Raw genomic sequence first — 23,822 nt, 5'->3', positions numbered from 1 at the left:
TTGTATCTTAGTACCTGTGAAACATATCAAAACGTCATCCACATATCTATGCCGGTACAAGAAATACTTAATCAAAGGATGCTTAAGAATCAACTTCTTTAGGCTATTCATGTAAATTTCCGCAAGTAAGGGGCTCAACTGCTTTCCTATAATTAAACCTTCAAAAGCGGAAACATTATTGTTGAATTGAAAATAATTTTGTTTGAGCCATAACGACAGACTGTTAATGATTTCTTTTATTTATAACTGGGTTCACTCGAGTTTTATCTAATAATAGTAATAGTATCATCAGGAGGTATGCTGGGAAATAGATTTTGCATATCAAAGGATATTGATTTTGCGTTGTCTGGTATAGTTATATTCTTTGTTGTATTTATCAAGTCATATGAGTTCCGTACACTGAATTTTTGTTGAAATTTACTATGGTTCATGATGATACTGATTAGTATTTCTGATGATTTCACTTATGGTGCAGTGACATAGGAAACTACTGATCTAATCAGATAACTCTGTGCAGTTTTACGAGTGAGTATAATTTTGGAGTGTGAAGGGTCGACAAAAATAATTTGAATTTTTTTCTTTCATTTAAAAGTAGGTTGAAATGTTTCAAAAAATCTTTCACTTGCCTTTGGAAAGAATTAGTCGAATCACTTTTCAATTTTTCAAACATTTCCTGAATTCAAGAAATCTAGAGTTTTGTGGACATAGTCGCCTTTAACTGCTCTAGTAATTATGACATGTGGTTGTCTTTGGTGGTTGTTCATGATGCACTTCGAGAAAGAAGCACTTAACAACGCTCGCCTCAAACCAACCCTGTGGAAAAGATATGTAGACGACATATTCATCATCTGGCCCCACGGAAAACAAGAACTAGACCGGTTTGTGACCTACCTAAACAACATCCATCCCCGCATCCAGTTCACTACCGAAAGAGAGCAGAACAGGCAGCTACCTTTCCTAGACCTACTTATAACACGAAAACCAACGGGCAACTTGGGTTATACAGTTTACCGAAAACCCACACACACCAACCGCTACCTACAAGCAGCATCACACCACCACCCTACCCAGCTATAATCCGTAGCCAACACGTTAATATCCCGCAGTTTCCGCCTAACAGAACCAACAAACAGGGCAACAGAATTGAGGGAGACAACAAAGGCTCTGCGACAAAATGGCTACGAACCAAAGATCATTCAAAAGGCCATCGACAGACAAAGAAGAACCAAAAAACATCCACTAGATCGACAGAAGACTCTCCACACGACAGACAATCTGTGACACTACCTTATGTCAAAGGTGTGACCGACAAAATCGGGAGAATACTAAGACGTAAAAACATCCGGACAACCTACAAACCGCACAAAACGATATCCAGTTGGCTGCCCAGACCGAAAGAGAGAATTTCCCTAGAAAACCAAGGAGTATATAGCATCACATGCGAGGACTGTGGTCAACAATATATTGGTCAGACCAACAGACGTATATCTGCCAGAACCCAGGAGCACAAAAACTCGATAAGAACAAAACAAACCTCCTCTGCCCTCTTTCAACACCATCTACTAACAGGTCACAAGATTAATTTTGAGTCCACAAAACAGATAGCACAGGTGCAAAACCCAAGAATTCGACAAATCAGGGAAGCTATCGAAATCGAAAAGCAAGGCCTCATCAACAAAAGGGATGACTCACTAAACATCCCAAGGATTTGGAAAACAGTAATTAAAAACAACCACCAAAGACAACCACAAATTGATAATGAACCATCGCAGGTAGGAGAACCGCCAGAAGCCATTAACAACTCTCAGGTAGAAAAACAGGTAGGAGAACCGCCAAAAGCCATCAACAACCCTCAGGTGGAAAAACAGGTAACAAATCCATACAACTTACGCAAGCGAAACCATATAAAAACACCACAAGAAGAACCTAACATCAGTTACACCTCTCGAAGCGAAGCAGTAACTCGTCTTGATAATGCCATCTGAGATGATGGCGAAACGTCGACTATCGAATAGTACACAACGGATGAACACCCGGAAAAACAACACATCATATTCTACCATCCGTGAAAACCTACATTGTAATATATATACAGGGTGTTTCAGAATTCGACGGACAAACTTATACCACGTCATTCCTCTTGCAAAATGATGAAAAATGAGGTAGGACATGTGTGTCCGGAAATGAGCCGTTTCAGAAATACAGGGCGTTGACGTTGCAAAATAAAAAGACCCTTTTCGTCGTAGCTCCCGGACTAAAAGGAATAAATTAATGAAACTCAGCAAATCGATTACGAGCTAGAATGTGCTTCCTCCAGTGATATGTTTGCTTCAGTATCAGTAGCCAGTGGCGTTCCAGCGGGGTAATAGCTTATATTTCCCCCCTTATTTTTTACGCCACTGACTTTATATCCACAACCGTCTTTTTTTTGAATTCCTTGATCAATTTTACGTAAAAACCAAATAAACATTCACTATGAAAAAACCAGTAGTTTTCGAGAAAAATTGAGTTGAAGTGATAGGTGCATTATCATATGGGAATATTAATAATCGAGTAAAATAATCGAAATTCCAAAACCGAAATTATTTGAACTCTTTCATCATTCTACCATTCATTGTGTGCTTGAAAAATTATTCACTTCGGCAACATATTGCGGATTTTCTACCATTTTACCAACTTTTTTTGCAGATATGTTGTGAGCCCGCAGACCTACTGAATGGCTTTACCTCGAGATTTATTTTTTAATAAAATGTTCCATCCAAACGATTTTCAAAGACAATTACGAATAGTTGGCAAAACTGAACTCAGAATGTTTTATCGAATTATCTTCTCTCACTGGGTAAAAATCCAAGTTTTATCGATTAACCAAAATACCATTACTTGTTTCAACCTTAGCCATCTACAATGTTTCCTGGGCATATCTATTATAGTTTTGTTAGATAACTGTACCGATATTCTCGAGTTCTTCAGCCACTGGTTGAATAGTTTCAGAATACATTCACGTGACTTATAACAATCTTTGATCCATCTAAGGAATGAGGATTACTTTATTCATTGACAACAATAAATTTGTTAGGGGGCTGTGGAAATGAAATGAGATTCGTATGACACTTCCAAGTTAACGTAGCTGTCAGAAAGTGTTTGATTGTGTATTTCGTATAATAAAAATGAATTTTACATTCGAAGAGTTAGCGGACATGCACCTTATTTATGGAAAATCGGGACGAAATGGAAGGTTGGCACAAAGAATGTATCGTGAAAATTTTCCTGGAAGAAATAGAATTCCTAATTGGAAAACGTTCGAAAACGTGGACAGAAGACTCAGGGAAACAGGAAGTTTTTTAATTACCAGAAGGAATGCAGGTATACAGAGAACTGTAAGAAATTATATCACAGAAGAGGAGATATTGAACTATGCTGCTGAACATCTGTCTGAAAGTAGTAGATCTATAGCTAGAGTGCTGCATGTGTCTTCATCATCTGTTTGGAGGACTTTGCATGAACAGCAGTTATACCCATATCGACTGAGAAAAGTTCAGGCACTGAAACCAGAGGACTATCCAGATCGAATTGAATTTTCTCGATGGTTTTTAAGTATGTGGAGAAATAATCCGGAATTTATCAAGGAAGTGTTATACACTGATGAGGCAAAATTCACAAGGGAAGGTATTTTCAATTCTCGCAATAGCCATATTTGGGCCGAGGAAAATCCTTTTGCTATTCATCCTCATGGCCATCAAACAAAATTTTCATTGAATGTTTGGGCAGGAATAGTAGAAAACCGTTTAGTTGGTCCTTATCTTTTACCAGATAATTTGAATGGGGACAATTATAGCACTTTCTTGGGAGAAGTATTGCCTGAATTGTTAGAAGATGTTCCTCTAAATATCCGGAATGGAATGTGGTTTCAGCACGACGGTGCTTCTGTTCATTTTTCGTTAGCTGCTAGAGAGTACCTAAATCGGAAATTCGGTGACAATTGGATTGGTCGAGGTGGACCCCACAAATGGCCTGCCAGATCACCAGATTTGAATCCTGTTGACTATTTTCTTTGGGGTCATATGAAGTCACTGGTTTATGAAACAGAACCAAAAAGCCAAGAAGAATTAGTCGCCCGCATTCGAGCTGCATCGATAACGATTGCCGAAAATTTAGAATCATTTGAAAAAGTGCGATTTTCTATGTTGCGCCGTTGCAGATCGTGTATAAGTGTTGACGGAAAAAATTTCGAACAATTACCCTATTGATTATTCATCAGATGTTCTCATTATTATTCAAAAGCACATTTGAATTTTCAATGTAAATTTCAAAAAGAAATTCGTGTTTATGACTCACTGTTCTAGAATTTCAACAGTATTGTTTCTTATCACATTATCTAAAATATGTGTAGAGAAGGTATATTTTGAACATGATATTTCTACTCAAAGATGAATTATGAGTACCGACATCCAACTAAGAGTTATGTAATTAGCTGTAAATAGACAACTTCCATTTCTTCATTTATTTAAAAAACTTCATTTACTGACTAGAGTTAGCGAAGATCTTATCAGATGGTTATTCAAATAAATTGACTTCTTCCAAATAAATTTCTTTTTTTCAGGCGTATAATTAGAGTCTACTGGTAAAATTTTGTTTTTCGGCTTCATCTGTGAAAATTTGAAAACACTGTATACTTTGAGAATGTTTTTCATTTTCTTATTAATGAATATTCTTCAAGATATTTACGATTCTACAAAGAGAAGTGTGATTTCACGAATGGGAAAGACGGGATAATTGTGAACAAAAAATAATTTTCCCAAAATCCAGAATAATGGTGTTATTTTAGGATTATTGGAGCCTAACTCAGTCGAGATTCCGAATGATCGCAAATTTTATTTGGGGTCACTTTTTTTCAGATCACAAAGTCACTCGAAGATCTGAGAACAATGAAAACATTTCAACAATGAAATCTATTGACAAGCACGAAAATAAGCCTCAAGAGTTATGATTTGTCATTACAATATGCTAAACATAACAAAAATTGGTACGATGATAGAAAACCCACAATAATTACCATCACTTGCAAGCGCTAAATTAATGGTAAAATCATAAAAGAGTTCAAATAATTTTGGTTGTGGAATTTCGATTATTTTAATCGATTATTCCCATATAAGAATGCACGTATCAGTTCAACTCAATTTTTCTCGAAAACTACTGGTTTTTTCATAGTGAATGTTTATTTGGTTTTTACGTAAAATTGATCAAGGAATTCAAAAAAAGACGGTTGTGGATATAAAGTCAGTGGCGTAAAAAATAAGGGGGGAAATATAAGCTATTACCCCGCTGGAACGCCACTGGCTACTGATACTGAAGCAAACATACCACTGGAGGAAGCACATTCTAGCTCGTAATCGATTTGCTGAGTTTCATTAATTTATTCCTTTTAGTCCGGGAGCTACGACGAAAAGGGTCTTTTTATTTTGCAACTTCAACGCCCTGTATTTCTGAAACGGCTCATTTCCGGACACACATGTCCTACCTCATTTTTCATCATTTTGCAAGAGGAATGACGTGGTATAAGTTTGTCCGTCGAATTCTGAAACACCCTGTATATATATATATATATATATATATATATATATATATATATATATATATATATATATATATATATATATATATATGTATATATATATATATATATATTTATTTATTATATGATATTGATGTACCTGTGTAGGTAGTTCTCAATGGTGATTACGTGGGGTATATAAAAATTACATTGAATAATTAACTTTTAGTAAGTTATTCACTACGAAAAACTCCTGTTGTGATATTTTAAAAAATAAAGTTTGTGAAGATCATATCGTGAGGTGTAATTTATGAAATTACTATTGATTTTCATCTTCCCTCTAAAATTGAAAAGATCTGATATTTGTTAAATGTGGTTACAGATGAAGTTCACTTTGATAAAAAACCTGCCGCTTACGAATTAACATTTGGATTTTAAAAAAACCTCTATCCTTATTGGGAAAAAATAGAACGGCAAAACTCAACTCATATACGTCTCATAACCTAAGACAGTTGTTATATAGTTTCTCTGACAATGAGCCCTCTATGTCCAAGGAAGCAGTTAAAAGTGCATTCTTGTAAGCATATTCAGCTTTTTTCGTGACCTGGCTTAAAGCCGTTTCCGTCGACATACCTGATATGTTGTCATTGGTATTGACCTTGAAGCAGTGGTCTAGTAGCCAGTGCTGTGTTCCTAAATATGCCTTCAATGAAAAAGACATGAGACTGATTGGTCTCAAGGCCTTCGGCAAGCCCTGTCCGGTTTTCCCAGGTTTTGGAATGAAGATGATCTTAATCAGTCTCCATATATTTTTAATATAGTATAAAGAAAATAACTTCTGTCTAACCATTTCACGGTCTAACAAACCGAAACCGGTCGTAACAAATAATATACTTAGTAGAAATTAGAAAAAAGTTCCGGCGACTTTAAGGTTGGAATTTCTTTCAAATCTATTACTTTCTTTGCCACCAGTCAATCCTCCCTGGATGCGCTTCTAGGATCCTTCAATTTTGAATTAGTCCACGACTCTGGTTTTATAATAGATTTATAATTTCTGACCTGGGGAAGAAGCTCTCTTATAGTCTCTCCCGTTTTATGTCCTCCTCGGTATTTGTTTCGAGATTCAGTTAGGAACCTTTGTATTTATCTCATAAACCTGATTTCCTTGCCTTTTTAAAGGTTTATCGAGTTTGTTGTCTCATCCGTGCTAAATACTGATACATTCAAGCCGAGCTTTGATTTGAGCTCGGCTCAACTCGGTTTTGAAAAGCCTTGGCTCGATTTTTGCATCCCTGCTCGATTTCGAGCCAAATCGAGCTGAGCCGAGCTTTTACTATCCATTCCATTCCATATTGAAAAAGTCCTCATTTATCAACGCTCAGCCAAATTTTACTTTCAAAGGGGCGAACCTTTCTATGACACATTCTTAACTTCAAAAACATAAACTTGATACTGAGCCTGTTTTCTAAATATAAAACGAAATTTCAATGTTCAAGAATAATAATAATAAGAAATCTTGTCCATATCCAATACACTGATTTTTCAGAATTGTTCATGGTCATTGGAGCCGGGTGTGGTTTGATTGACATTTAGATTCATTGTGGTATTGAACCTTTCATTGATACACATTTTGAATGCAATATGGAACGCTATCTTTGGTTATGTACTTGCCAAAAAATATTGAATCCTATCATATTCGTAATTTGTTGCAAAACTTTTTTGGCATTCAGATAAAACAAAAAAAAGTTTCGAGTTGGCGGGAGATTTTTTACGTACTGTTCCTTATTTAACATATGGGCTGAAAAATCCCGGACCTAAGAAAAAAACGCTTTTTTTTTGTTTAAAATTAGCTTTATTCATCAACGTAATCTCCATCAAGAGCGTCACAATCATTCCGGCACCGCTTTAACATTTCAATATCACTTTTGTAGAACGATTTATCTTTTGCCTCAAAGTAGGCCTAAGTTTCAGTAATAACGTCTTTACTTGAGCGAAAATTTTCACCGGTGAGCATTTTTTTGAGGTTTGCGAACAGGCAGTAGTCGCTTGGAGCCAAATCTGGGGAGTACGCCGGATTTTGATTGGCTTGTGACTCGGTGCGTTGTCTTGATAAAACACTTTTTTTTTCTTTGCCATATGCGGCCGTTTCTTTGCAATTTCTGCCTTCAAACGCTCTAATAACGGTATATAATATTCACTGTGGATGGTATTTCCATTCTCAAGATGTCGATGAATATTACAACACGCATATCCCAAAATACCTAGGCTATAACCTTTCCAGCCGATTGTTGTGCTTTCGGACGCTTTGAATGAGGTTCACCAGTTGCTCTCCACTCAGATGACGATATTGTTTTGATTCCGGAGTGAAGTGATGGATCCATGTTTCATCCATTATCACATATCGGCGCAAAAATTCCTGTTTATTATATTTAAACATGGCCAAACACTGCTCAGAATCATCAAGACGTTCTTGTTGCTGATGGAACGGATATCTTATAACAATTTTAAGTCATTGCTTCGCTTGAACGCTATTTTTTTCCATCAAGAAGCAGTGTAAAATTAAAACACTAAGTTGTTTTTGATCCATTGTTTTGAAAATAACGATAGTGCCATGCTTAGCACAATAACTCAAAACTTATGAGTAGAATATCATGGAGGCCCGAGACTTTTTATCCGATGTAGTATATAATTGTAAGATAATCACTGGCAGTTACACATGAAACACGTACTGTTGTGAATTAATGAGTACGTGTTTTATGTCAAGTTGACAATAATAATGTAACAAACTAAAATATTATCTGTCTTAAACAAATTTATTTTTAACAATATTTCACTATCACAACTAATTTATATTCAACACTTCGCAACTAACGCTTAATTTATCTTCACTGTTCGAATTCTTTATTTAAACGCACGATTTGCTTTTGGAATACAGACTCCCATCTCGGGACGGGAAGCCGGTTTTTATATCGGCAACGATCACTCCAGATCTCTCTAGTCGTTTCGACACTCATCTATACTTTTCGCAGCGGCTCGCGGTGCGTCGTGTGTTTGCTGGATGAGATATCGGTCAGGGCCGGCTTCAGATTCGTTACAATAATAATATTGATGAGAACCACATGAACCACATGAATGATTCCGTGAGCGTGGTGCAAATACAAATGCATTTTTTCACACAAAGTGAATATGCTTAGAAAAAAGGCTTTCACCCTATCCCGTAAATTAACAAATGCGTTAATGAATTAATGTAAATATAACATACAATATATAACACAAATGTGTTCTAATGATTATCCAACCTATAATATAGTATAAGTGTGAATAGAAATAGGAATGAATCAGTTCAGGGCCCTGCAAGAATCAACTGCGTTTTAATTCCATTTGGAAGTGATGAAATGAATAATCAAGGATAAAATTTTGTTAAAATAATGTGGAGAAAAAAAACACTTTCAAATTTAGAAGTGTTTTGATGAGATATACAAGGTCCAAGGTTCAATAAATGAATATCAGAGACTGTGATCAAACTTCCTCTTGAGCAAACGATACAAATAAATAGGAGTTTTCAATAATCTAGAAAGATATATAATTGTGAGATATCTGATTCTATCTGCGACACTAAACTCTTTCAGATCCAGAAAACACGGAGTAACATGGTCTCTGTATGATATATAATAAATAAATCGCATACATGAATTTTGTAAGCAATGCAATTTCATTTCAGTTTATTCGAGTATAAAATGAAGTATACCGAACAACAGTAATTAATATGGGAATAAATTACACTTTTAAATAACCTTAGTTTCATCACTGTAGAAAGTTGAAATATTGGAACTTATACATTTTTTTGAAAAACGATGTTCCAATTACTTTTTTCACATGTTACACCCAAGTTTTTATCGGAACCAATCCATCCTACTTCATAGTCATCCAAAAAGAGTGCGAGATTCATTTCCACGTCATAGATTTGAGGCTGGGATCGGAAACATAATGCAGCTGTCTTAGTAGGATTAATTCTCAATCTATGATTTCTTGAAAAAACTGAAATATTCTGTAAATCCTCATTAACCTGTGCCATTTACGATTTCATCGGACTTGAAAGATAGATACATTTAAATGTCATTGGATATTGACATGGGAAAATCTATCAGAGGGCCCAAAATACTACCCTGCGGTATCCACGAATGACTTTCTCTGAATGAGGAAACAGATGATCAGTTCTGATCGAGTTTCATCCTCTGAGTTCGTCTAGAAAGACAGCTTGTCAACTATTCCACCGATGAATTATCGAAACCAATATACAATTGACGATTTACCGAGTCGAAAGCTTTACTTTGATGAAGCAAAACCAAGACTTCCAACATTTAACGTGTGATTCCTAACACGGGTTGAACGATAGCAAGTGAAAATCAAGCGTTTAGTCTGGGGCTTGAACCATCGACTCAAGCACCCACTTCGAACCTCCCGGCTACCGACTGACTGAAGATATTTTAATATTTATGTTAACAATACCGGATGCATTCGATTTGACTTCACGAATAGAATTCAAAATATCTTGTCAGGTAATTTCTTAGGAAGAAAACAAAATATTATTGTTCCATTTTCATTACTATAAAATGCTGATTATGTTACGTTAAAAGAGACTTTTTCTGGATCTTGCAATTCCTCAAGTGAATAATTATTAAATAACCGTGCTTTTGCGGTAATACCCCAAATAGATTTTTTTTAAATAGCTTTACTTTTTTTTTGTTCTTATTCATAACACATTGCACGCAAGCTTTTTTTTTCGGATTGCAATGCCTGATAGACACAACTACGTAAACTAATATAATACTCTCTAGCAACCAAAGTTTTATTTTGGTATTAGCTATTAGTATTTGTATTTTTTGTACTTGTATTGTTGATGCAGGACACGCCTCAGATTATGATTGGGACTTTAAAAGGGCTTTATCCGTTAACCAACTTCCGTTTCTTCACACAGCAACCCCCAAGGGTTTATTAGGGATTACCAAGGTCTTATCTTTTAACGTGCGATTCTTAGTGAGCCGAGAATTTTGCAACGAAAGTCAACTCAGAACCGGCCGTTTACCGGTCACTGCCCGTTTACTAACCACTGCCCGTTAAAAAAATCAATCGTTTGGCTTCAGAACTTATTTTGTTACTAGCGACCCGTCCCGGCTCCGCACGGGTGAAATGCTGAAACTAGGTATACTATAGAATGTCTTTATATACAACGTTCACAGCTTTTTTGTCAGTAGACAATACAAACATGTTTTCTTTAGAGGCTTCTATTGAATGAGCGACATATAATTGGCCCGGTACCGCCGCAACCGCTATTCATTCAAATTATATGCTGTAAGGGGCTATACTGATCTCGTTATGGACAGATAAGATAAAGGATATATTTAAGATAATTTTATAAACGTGCCTTTTTCCCCGTGGCTGGCGTCTTACTTGAAATACTTAATCCTTTTTATTGCACATCTTTAACATAAAACTAATCTACATAAAAATGTCTGCCTCCGAAAATATAGCGGCACGGAGAAACAGTGATTAAAAGGTAATTTTCATATGTAACCGCTTTCCTTTTACCCCCACAGGGGGCGCCCAAGTTGGAATATTTGAAAATCCTTTCTTTGTGCGTATCTAGGACTTACCACTATGGAGAAACAGAAATGCGTGAGTGTAAAGTGAGTGACTTTCGCATTTATAGAGTAGAGTAGGATAATATATTTGACCACTTTATATACAAAATACATTTATGGTTTATGGCAAGTCATATATACTATACAGGGTATATCTTGACGAGTTAACGCAATCTATATATAGAAAACTGAGAGTAGGGCGATTCTGTAAATTGGTAGGATGAGTGAATAACTAATGAAGAATTCAACTGAAATATTATCGTTGAAGTGACGTTTCGGGTTTCACCGGAGTGAAACGACATACAGGGTGTGTCATTTTCAATGGCACACCCTGTATTTCACCTCATTTTTGAATTCTTCACATGATTTAGATTCTAACTCATGTATCATACCCTATACCCAAAATGAACCGTTTTCGAGTTATTCGAGTTTTTTTAGAAAAAGGTGTAGCCTTGAACGGATCACGCATCATTTTCACGTCCACTGAATAATCCACATGGTGCGCAAAAACTAGGGTCCAATAAGTAAGTGAGAAAAATTAAAAATCTCAACTTTTTCAAATGGGAACCCACATTTTTCCTCAAGGTTCAATTCTATTATGAAAATAAGCCCTAGTTATGATACACTTCCCTATACCCAAAACTTATAATTTTGGAGATATTCCATTATATTTACATACTTTCTCGAAATGCTGATATTTCTAGTAGGCTGCTGTCCATCTTTCAATACAATGTTTGATGACAAATGAAATAAAGTTGTTTATTGTCAGATTCGTGCTCTCAGAAGGTACAATATGGCTCGTGCTGGTTATAATAATCACGATTTCTTTAACTTATTGGTGATTTATGGCGAATGCAATAAGGTGTTAACAAAAACATGTGATGCTTATGCTACAAGGTATCCAAAAAAACCGAAACCATCTCCAGATACCATTAGAAGATTAATCTTCAATCTTACGAACTTTGGATCATTCGAAAGGACAATTATCAAAACTAAAACGGTGGTTGACAATGAATATAATGCGATTACAGTGCTTGGGTACTTAACTGCTTTTCCAGAAGCATCTTTGAAAGATGCGGCACGAGATTGGGGATTGAATAAAATGTCCATGCAAAGAATATTAGCTAAACATAAATGGCATCCATATTCTCCATGTACATGGCCTGAAGCTACCAGATTATGAGAGAAGAATTAACTTTGCGGAGTTCTTCGTTATAAAAAATCAAGAAAACGACCAATTTTTGAGTAATATTATATAGAGCGACGAAGCGCCAAAAATGGGATACTCAGCAAGCGGAATTCTCACTACTGGAGCGATACAAACCCTCATTCAGTTCGGGAACGTCAATTTCAAGGCCGTTGGAAAGACGACGCAATAGTGATGCTTCACTTCTATGACGAAAATTCAAATGGTTAGTTGAAAAGTATCGGAATTGTATTGTTTCATTGATTTAAAAAAAATTAAAATACAATAGGTACTCAAGAAAATGGCATCAAGGTAGCTATGCATTCATAGCATCTATAGAAAATATATAACAGACCAACAGGTATTTTTATTTTCAGGTGAACGATACATAGACTTCTATTGTGGAATATCACCAAAATTATAAGTTTTGGTTATAGGGAAGTGTATCATAACTAGGGCTTACTTCCATAATAGAATTGAAAAAATGGGGGTTCCCATTTGAAAAAGTTGAGATTTTTAATTTTTATCGTTCACTTATTGGACCCTAATTTTTGCGCACCTTGTGGGTTATTCAGTGGACGTGAAAATGTTGCGTGATCCGTTCAACCTTCAATTATCACGATACACTTTTTTCTAAAAAAACTCGAATAACTCGAAAACGGTTCATTTTGGGTATAGGGTATGATACATGAGTTAGAATATAAATCTGTTTAAAATCTGTTTTTCCGTTAATCAGCTGTCGACCCCATACGAACGACAACTCTCAGAAGTTGGGAAACTTGTGCGAACTAAGGACTAACGAGGTCTTACCTTTTAACGTGTGATTCCTAACACGGTTGCAGAATCATCCCAGCTTCAACCATATAAATTCTCTCGAGAAAAATATCTGGTCGAGGCAGGAATCGAACCCACGGTCTTCCGATCGTGAGTCGGGCGCACTACCCCGCGGCCTATTCCCCAATAAATCATGGGAAGAATTAAAAATGAGGTGAAATACAGGGTGTGCCATTAAAATTAACAAAGATGACGTCACTTCCAGTGAAACCCGAAACGTCACCTCAACAAAAATATTTCAGTTGAATTCTCCATTAGTTCTTCACCCATCCTATCAATTTTCAGAATCGCCCTACTTTCAGTTTTCTCTGTATAGATCGCGTTAACTCGTCAAGATATACCCTGTATACTATAGGTACTATGTCAGACACTCAAAATGAACAACAACGATTCTAGATTAAACTAATAAATTTTATAAATAAATGAAACTGGCATATCAAAATTCCTTTAACTCTTTAGGCGGCCACGGTGCATAGAATGAACCACCATGTACCACTACGTATGGTGGCGGTGGTATATAAAGTGTACCACCTTCTCAACAGAGCTATTGCTTTGGTTGCAGTGATTCATTTTTAGAACCACTGTTGTTTTGCCATCTTGTGCACGGTAGACGCAACTCACAACAGTTGGTTACAGATTTGGTCGCGTGTCGCAGACACTAATCTCAAAACTTCGTATTTTCAACTGATGTGCTTTGTTGAGTGGTCTTATTGTATGAAACAAATTAGTTTTTTTGCAATAACTAAGGATAATTGGATAGCAAATGTTTGAAGTAAGTGTCTTTAGCATCAAAACTGAAAATATTACATTACAAGTAAACATAAACAATTTATTGTTGTGGTACCTTTCGTGTACCACCGCGTCGGTTGAAACTTTTATGATGTAATTTTTTCCAGTAACATGGAGAGGCTCAGACAGAATGAATTACCTTTCAATTTAGTTGGAATGACTTTAGAAGAATTATACAACGAAATTGAAGGACCTGATACTATTGTGGATGAAGACGTAGAACATATACCGTCTGATTGTGAATCTGAGATTGACGCCTCCGATGACGAAGACTTGGCAGATAATGTCCCCGTTGGAATTGACAATGATGGAAGTTACGAAAGTGATGGGTCCGAATCTGATTTACCTCTATCTACGATAAGGGAGATAATTGTCAATACTAACCCTGTTTATATTCCCGCCCCAAGTGTTGCTGTACCTTATACACCACCAACTTGGTCAAATACTTGTAAACCAACCCCACCTCCAGATTTTGAATGTTCTTCTGGTGTTGCCGATTTTATACAAAATGATTCAGAAAATGTGACACCGTTCCAGCTTTTCCGATATTTTATAACAAAAGAATTTATGGATCACTTAGTATTCCATACTAATCTGTACGCAGAGCAAAAAAAAATTTCTACAGGAAAAATGTATGTTCCCACTTCTATTTCAGAGTTGAATACATTTTTGGGGATGAATTTGCTCATGGGTCTAAAGCCCCCCCAGTTATAAGGATTACTGGTCAAGCGGGCCAGATCTCAAAGACCATTACGTTTCTTCTCTTATGAGCGTAAAGCGTTTCAGCTGGTTGCTATCACATGTACACATAAACGATAACTCTGCTATGCCTGACCGCGGATCTCCTAATTTTGACAAACTGTATAAAGTACGTCCATTGATAGATTTATTGCTGAGAAATTTTCAGAGGTGCTTACTTCCGAGCCAGCAAGTCGCTATAGACGAATCAATGATAAAATTCAAAGGACGGAGTTCTTTGAAGCAATATATGCCAAAAAAACCAGTGAAAAGGGGATACAAAGTTTGGATGCTATGCGACAAATCTGGATATTGACTGAAATTCGAAATCTATACCGGCAAAACTAGCAGTCCGGAAAAAGCTCTTGGTGTCCGTGTTATCACCCACCTTACAGTCGATTTACGTAACAAGGATCACATTCTATATTTTGATAACTTTTTCAACAGCGTGCCTTTGATGGAAGAGCTGAAGAAGCAGAACATTCATGCTGTTGGTACATTGAATTTACAACGTAAATATCTTCCTACATTCAAAGCAGATAAAATAATGAAGCGCGGTGATATGCAATGGTTCACAAGCAACACTGGATTAGCAGTCATAAAGTGGAAGGATAATAGGTCCGTACATATTTTTTCTAATTATCATGATCCTGAAAACGTTTGTGAAGTACAACGCAAGGAGAAGGATGGTACTATAAAACCGGTTACATGTCCTGCCGCGGTCATTGACTACAATCATAATATGAATTTCGTAGATGAATTCGATCAACTGCTGGCAAGCTACAAAATTGATAGACGAAGTAAGAAATGGTGGCATAGAATTATGTTCTACCTTTTAGATGCAGCAGTCGTAAACTCGTACTGTATTTACAAACTGCTACAATTACCACCAATGTCTTCCAAAGACTTCCGACGTCAAGTCATCAATGGTTTGGTTGCTGAAAAACTAGTATCTCATAAAAGATCATCTTCTCAATCTATAGTTCCAGTACAAATTAAAAAATCTAAGCCCTTTGTTCCCGCTGAAGTGCGACATCAGTCTTCAAAACATCAACCGGAGCGAAGCACGAGAAGACGATGTGCATTATGTAGTTCAAAAGTTAAACAGGTGCGCACTGACTGGATTTGTTCAGTTTGTCAGGTACCTTTGTGTCTAGGTAAAAGCAAATCTTGCTTCCAGAACTACCATGCCCAATAATTTCCAAAGGATAATTCACCAGAGAGAATGACATTTTTTTTACTGGATGGCTTGGTGGTACCTTATTTGTACCATCCCATAAGTCAAAAACAATCAGTGCAATTTTGGAAAAAAAGTTACCTTTATGTTCGTTACGCATACCTTATTATTCAACATAAATTTTATAAAAATTTATGAATAAAACTTTTGTTGCTCCACTACGGTCTTTTTTTGGTAACATTTTCTGCCCCTCAAAGAGTTAAATGATCACAGTGTCACATGAATGGTAATAAAATAAAGATATCAATATAAAAAGGTCAACAAACATAAGGACATCAGGCATTATCATATGTTTACAACATGAATCATTTTTCAAGAACTAAAAATTGACCAGCTACATCGGCATATTCTTCGATTGTGTAGAAACAGTGGTTGAGAAGATATCTCTTGATATTATTTTCGAAATTTCTGAAATCCAAAGATTTAACTGAGGGATGAAGACAGTTGTATAAATTCAAATTTATCGAGTTTTTTTTTGACTAACTGCTAACCTATGTCTTTGTATTTATCAATAAACATGCGGATCTTGTTGAATAATGATGATTGTGAGAGTGTTTCGGAAAAATCTCAATATATAATGTAGGAAGTGGCATTATTTCAAATTTAATGGAAAGAGGACGACAGTGTTTCCTATATCCTACGTTTACCACGATTCTCATGGCTTTTTTCTGACATCTGAAAATGTGATTGAGTTTGTGGAATGCCTTCAAATCAAGACTCCATATGAAATAACTGCGTGGAATAGTGAATGATATGCTATCTTCAGTGTCATCAAAACATCATTTCTTAAAACTTAAAAGTTTTCATTTCTGCTCATCATTTTAGGTAAACTGGTATGTGATTTGTCTGTGCATATGAGGGTTGTGTCGTCGGCAAACAAAACCGGTCGGTCGGTAGCCGGGTGGTTCGACGTGGGTGCTTTGTTCACTCAGTTGATTGGTCGATGTGTGAGTCGATGGTTCAAGCCCCAGACTAAACGCTTGAATTTCACTTGCTATTGTCCAACCCTTGTTAGGAATCACACGTTAAAAGGTAAGACTTTGTTAGTCCTTAGCTCGCACAAGTTTCGACTTCTGAAAAAACATATTTTGTTAGTGAAGTAAAACTACATAAGTCATTCATATAAATGATGAATAATAACGGAACGTGGTCAGAACCTTGAGGAACGCCATGACAGATTGGCTTCAAATCTTTATAAGTATGGATTATTATTATTATTTTTAATCCTTTCGCTCTCAATGAACGAATTTTTAGTATTTTTTACATAAAACACAGCTGGATTTGTTATACAAAACATACTGAAATCTAGTAAAACAAGCCTTAATTGAAAATGAAAAGATTGGTGAAACCTATTCAAAAATTTGGATTTGTAACTCATCGAAAGGAGTTAAATGTACTGGTAAAATTTTCATATCGCTTGATTATCCTTTTATAATCTAATACGCCCAATGATGATAATAACTTGAGATTCTGAATTTATTCAACTTGGCTCTTCTACACAGTACTATACTATTCATTATTTGATATGTAAAAAGATATCGTCCCATATATTCCTTCTGAAGCAGATGAAACGGATTTGTAACGAAGATGTTCTACTTAACATGTACTATTCTCTGATTCATAGTAGAATTTTTTACGGCATTATTTTATGGGGTAATTCCAGTTCAGCAATACATGTTTTTCGTTTACAAAAAAAAGCATTGAGAATCATTGCAAATGCTCCAGCATTCGACTACTGCCAACCGTTGTTCATGAAATATAATATCATGCCTTTGTCATCTTTATATGTATATATTTCATTGTATATGGAGATACATGAAAATAACAAAAATTATGAAACACTCTCTCATAACCATGAATATAACACCAGATCTGGTGACTTATTGAAAATACCCAAATATCGTTTGACAACATCCAAAATGAATTCTTTAAACTTGAATTAATATAATAAAATTCCGTCAAAATTAAGTCTTAATTTTAATCAGTTCAAAATCAGAATGAAAAACAGTGTGCAAGAATATTTACAAAATGATTTTTTGACATTATTATAGTTGTATATAATAATAATATATAAGAAGGGAGTTTGTTGTTAATCTTGGTATAGAATTCTTGTTGTAGATTTACGATATTGTTAGCCTTTTTTAAAATTGTATGTTTATGCTATGTTTATTATTGATTTATATTTTATATTTTTGTTTTTTTAATATCTAAAAATTTTTTCAGAATTTGTGAGAATTAGACTGACCTGCTACAAACATTATGTAACGTAGTTAAATAAACGAATCTATCTATCTATATCACGATCGAATAAGTTATGACGTTTCAAAGTTCTAAAAATAAGTCGAACATAATCCTAATAGAGACGAACATCTTAATATGATGAATTCCTCCTTGATTTGGCAAATGAAATTGAATAATTCGTCCATTATCAAAGACACATGTCACTGAAAACATCGCATCGCGATGAAAACGAGGAGCAGCGTCTCAGTGCCTCCTCCGTCCGACCTTGTTCAATATTGATTTTGCCTGAAAGCCAAATATGAAGGGCTGAAAAAAGGAGTGAGTTCTTCTGTTTTCAGTGTTATTTCTCCCCTTTAATACTCCTCACAACAGCTTAACCCACCCATTTTCAATTTCGAATTGTTCTATTGTTGAGTTTTTGTTGTAATGGATATTGTTGGTTTCCATCGTGATACATAATGTGAGTATATTTATGAATGGATTATCTATTCGATTATGTTGTTTAGCGACAGATGTTTGAAACTATCGGTTTTTTTTTTTGGCTTGCGGACTGAAAAAATAAATGTTGAATGATTAGTCAAAGTGCACAAACGAAACAGTTCGCGAATACAACTAGGTAATTTTAATTTTTTCCCTTTTTAATTTTGTTGTGGCATAATATTTTTCAATAAAGAGTCATAACATGTGCAGAACTCAGCTTTGGAAATATTTGTTAAATATAACATTAATTACGAATTTGTTCTCCATATGCAAACTTTTTATGCATCTTGAATTATTTCCATATCCTCTAACCACCCGCGCTGTGAACTTTCCTAAGTAGAATTTTGTGTAGGGACTGCTTTAAACCGTGATATACTAGTTACATGATGTAATTATTCAAGTAGTCATTAATTTTTCATTCATATCTGTGGTACATTTTGAAATTCGGATTCATCATCATTCATTCGTTTCGTCACATTACCTTCATTTTTAGCATTTCCAACTTTCTGGTATATACTTCTTGCAAGAAAAATTTGATTCAATGGCACCTTTACTCCTCTTTTCATGCCATTGATGTTGATGCACAGATTTGAAATGTTCACATCATGATATATTTATGAACACGTGATATATTCGAATTTTGCAGTGGCGTATGTAACGAGTAGTTATGAATTTCTATAGTAATTTTAGTTATTTTCTATAGTAATTTTAGTTCTGTGCTAGTTTTGTTGACCTTATTCCAAAAGTTTGACCTACATTTTACAAAAATATATAACAGTAGTTGATAATAGTTGAAACCTGCTTCTTTGAGAGGATCATTATTCCCAAAAAACGATGTTTTTTCAATTTCAGATTAATTGTGATAAAGATGTTACACAGAACAATAACAGCGAACAATCATCTGACGAAAACAAAGAAAATGTTCAGTTAAATTCCAGTTGTGTCTTATCACCGAACGAAAACAAAGTGAGTACATTTATTGAATTTCTTGAAATTTTCGAATAAGTGCATGACCTTTGAAACAGAAAGGCTTGTAATAATTAGATTTGTAGTGATGTTTCATACTGAGAAATTTATATTCATTTAAATTCGATTTTTCAGTAGGTTGATGATGATAAATCCAGTGGCGTGTAGGGGGATCCCCATAGACCCGAGCCTTATGCTTTAAAGAGCTTTTAATATATCCTATTTGCATCTTAGTAAAAATTAATAGACAAAATCACATGTTTCTGGGTTGATATCAACAAAATATTCATTTTTGTAGGTATTATAAGAATTGCAGTTTAGTTTATAGCACTCTACACAAAAAATGGTTTTGCCCTCTCCGAAACAAGGTTATGTGTACATCACTCCACCACCAAAAAGTTATATTTGAAAATGCATGTAAAAAGTGGACGTCTTTGCAATGCTCAATATAATTAGATGATCTTCCACACAGGTACATCTGTCAGTATGTTCATTGAACCGATTCAAAATTTATTTCATTTATGAAATTTTGCACTCTGCAATAACAGAGGCAGAGCATCTCAGAAACTTGTTATAGATATACTTTATTTTAGATAAGAAGAAGCGTCAGTATAGGAAAATCAGAAACCGTGAGAGATACAAAGTCGGTTACATTAGGAACAGGTTGCTCATTTCAGAGTATTCAAATGACTTTTCAAAATTTGGAAAATCACTATTGTTTCTCGAGATATTCAAATTTGTCAATTTCGTGTTAATTTTTTTCTGGCTTCATTTGAGAATATATAGGGTCTTCCAACAGGGACTTCAGAACTTTGGCAATTGATAACGGCCATCTTGATGAAGCTACATCTGTCAAATTAGTTGTCATTTATTCAGTTTGTTTTGCCAAATCACTATAGACGGATATAGCATTCAACAACATGTGCCAATAAAAAAGTTCATTTATCAAAATGCGTGTTTTGTTCGGGCAACGTACTGCGTGCTTCGTCCATTTTATGGTCGCCATAATCTTGCTAACCTGAGGACTATTCGCAATGTGGTGGATAAATTGAAGTCAATTGATTTAGTAAACGATCGACCATCACCTGTACTTCGACGACACGCAAGATCTGCGGATAACATAGCCGCTGTCTGTGAGAGTGTGCAAGAGAATCCGAGGCAGTTGATTTCGTGTCGCTCACAAGAACTCGGCCTTTCGCAGAGCCCAACTTCGCGAATTTTGCGCCCTGATTTGGGCCTCCACCCATACATAATTCAACTGACCCATGAACTGAACGACCATAGACAACGACGTGTGTTCGCTGAATTGGCTCTGGAGCAGTTTTCAGCTGACCCTAATTTTCATCGAAAAATCATCTTCAGCGATGAGGCCCATGAGATCCAAGAGCGTACAATGCATCTCGAGAAAGTTACTGTTAAGTGTGGATTTTGGGGTGGCGACGTCATCAGTCCATATTTCTTTGAGAACAACGTTGGCCAGGCCATCACTGACAACGACGAGCATTATAGGTTGATGATGACCAGCTTCTTTTGGCCTGAATCGGATGATCTGGACACCAACGACATATGGTTTTTACAGAACGGCGCTACGTGCGGTTGCTGTATTTCTTGATATTTTGTCTGTCTGTTTAAAATCTGTTTTTTCCGTTAATCAGCTGCCGCCCCCATACGAACGACAACTCTCAGAAGTTGAGAAACTTGTGCGAGCTAAGGACTAACGAGGTCTTACCTTTTAACGTGTGATTCCTAACACGGAGCATTTGACAATGCACTTCCTAAATCTATAGGATTGTCTCTGGTTAGGAAGGGCATAGAATCGACCATAACTGGCTGGATCTATGCCATGCTAGTAAACAGAACTGCAACTACGACTCTTCAAGGCGAGGCCATTAGGTTCAGGGTCGCCAGGGGCTGCCCTCAAGGTGGGGCACTATCTCCCCTTCTGTAGTCGCTCCTGATAGTCTGCTTGATGCCCTCGACAGAAAAATGTTGATCTGAGGGCGCAGATGTCTGTCGACCCCAGTAAAACTGTGTTAATCCCCTTCACCAAGAGGAGAAAATTGGATGATCTAACGCCACTTTCTCTCTATGGTGAGATCATTCCATTTCGAACGGAGGTGAAATATCTGGGCTGTCTCTATGGACATGTCGAAGGATTTGTGGTAAAACTTGGAGTTTAGGTCCCAAACAAATCCACTGAATTTATGTGATGATTGTTAGACCAATGGTCACTTATGGTGCAATTGCCTGGTGGCCGAGGGCTTTACTGAAAACGGTCCAAGCGAAGCTCTCTGGCTTATAGTAACAGACTTGTCACAGTATTCTGGAAATGACATCTGACTTTATGCCTTCAACTGTCAACTACGAACTGCCTTATAAAGTACTATTCCCGAGTAGAGAGGAGTGGATCCTCCGGGAGAAGGAAATATTAAGAGCAGATAGTTGTTGGTTCACAGATGGATCAAAAACACATTCCGGTTCTAGTGCAGGTGTTTTTAGTCGCAGACCCAGGACAGATATATCTACCTGAGTAGGAACTTATGCGACTGTATTTCAAGCGGAATTGTGTGCGGAGAGATTGGATAAATCCAACCTCACACAACAGTCAATAAAAATATTCTCAGGCAGTCAAGCGGCGTTGGTAGCTCTTGGCTCCTACCGAGCAACGTCTAAATTGGTAGCAAATTGCCAAAAACGACTCTCCTCGATAGGAAGACTTAACAGATTGTCTCTGGTCTGGATTCCTGGCCATACTGGACTGGAAGGCAACGAAGCTGCTGACTCCCTTGCAAAGGAGGGTGCTGCAAGCAGTTTCATCGGACCAGAACCTGTCACAGCTTTAGGCTTTGCCAAAAAAACTTTGAACACCTGGATGGCAAGAAGATTTATGGAATTCTGGCAGAATCTTCCAGGATTGGCTCACTCCAAGGCATTCATTCATCTTTCGAAGTTTGATACCAAAAATATGTTGGACTACAGTAAGGATGCACTTCGATGTCTAACAGGCCTTCTTACAGTTCACTGTCATTTGAATCATCATATGCAGATTCTTGGACTACCGGAAGACAGTGCGTGTCGCCTCTGTTTGGAAAATGATGAAACAGTAGAGCATATACTTTGTGCCTGCTCCGCTGGGGACCAAATCAGGTTCTTAGAGTTCGGCAGAGCCGTGTGAGCCACAATAAACCTATTCGGGTTGCGGTTGAAGGTCGAATAGACCGACTCACTTTTGACCTAACCTAACCTAATGTGCCAGACAGCTCAAGCCACACAATATGTTTTTAAACAAATAAAAAGTGTCGATGATACCTCACACACATTTTGTTATATTTTTCATTGCACTTTCCCAAGATGGCGTTTACAGATTTTTAATCCGTTTCATTTTTTTAAATAAACCGGTGTTTGCTTTTTTTGCGACAATTTGAGTGGTTATCGTCATAACGGTTTAATTAGTATAACTTTTAAAACTCCATTTAAATAGTTTTAAGAATGTGCAACTTCTTCCTAATTTCACCGCCTTTATATCTATTACTTTTAGTGCATTATAAAACTAAATTCAAACCCAAGAATTGCAAGCAACTTGGAACTTTGATAGTGGGTTAAGGATTTGTCTCGCTTCTATATACAGGGTGTATGAACGAAATTTGAACGAATAATAAGAATAATGTTTATTCACTCAATATAGATAAATGGTATACATAATTCTCAAATATAAAAAGGAGTAAACAACGGCATCACAGAAGGAGCATCGTGGAATGGGTGTTCCTTGTACGTGATATAGCCATATCAGTAAATAATAAAGATAAAAAATTAGTACATATGAGGTAAAGTGAAATTCATCATATGAAGTAATATAAAATTAATGTTAAAAAATTATTGAAAATAGTCTGAATTATAAAATACTGCTTAGATAGATATGTTGTAACTCTATTTGAGCTATAAAAACACCTTAAATAAAAGTTGTAACGAAAAATATACAGAAAAATATACAGAATGTCCAATAAGTGTACGATGTATCAAATTTCTATTTTTTTTTAATGAAACGCACTGTGTTTCCACTCGATTTAATTTGTAATGTCCACTTCACTGTGTACTTGATTATGTACTTGACTGTCTCGATATGCCTGCAGCCAGCGTTCAAATATCGTAATCGAACAT

At 36.1% G+C, this 23,822-nt stretch overlaps 1 protein-coding gene across 6 annotated transcripts in view; it reads left to right on the top strand.

The window, feature by feature from the left end:
- The window catches only part of LOC111503756 (uncharacterized), a 77,762-nt gene that overhangs the window by 9,120 nt on the left and 44,820 nt on the right, over positions 1-23,822 (top strand). For 5 of the 6 annotated variants that reach the window (XM_023158147.2, XM_023158146.2, XM_023158149.2 and 2 more), the window contains exon 2: positions 19,551-19,664. In XM_023158147.2, the coding sequence (XP_023013915.2) occupies positions 19,551-19,664 (114 nt within the window). Of the gene's footprint in view, positions 1-19,550; positions 19,665-20,117; positions 20,137-23,822 lie in introns of those variants that run through there. The other variant, XM_074180714.1, reaches the window with a different exon arrangement.

The sequence above is a fragment of the Leptinotarsa decemlineata genome, unplaced genomic scaffold, assembly GCF_025532065.1.
Source record: "Leptinotarsa decemlineata unplaced genomic scaffold, Ldec_3_MD MMD2_tig00026299_RagTag_RagTag, whole genome shotgun sequence".
NCBI lineage: Eukaryota > Metazoa > Arthropoda > Insecta > Coleoptera > Chrysomelidae > Leptinotarsa > Leptinotarsa decemlineata.
Note: the sequence above shows the minus strand (reverse complement) of the source record. Positions and strands in the feature narration are given on the sequence as shown.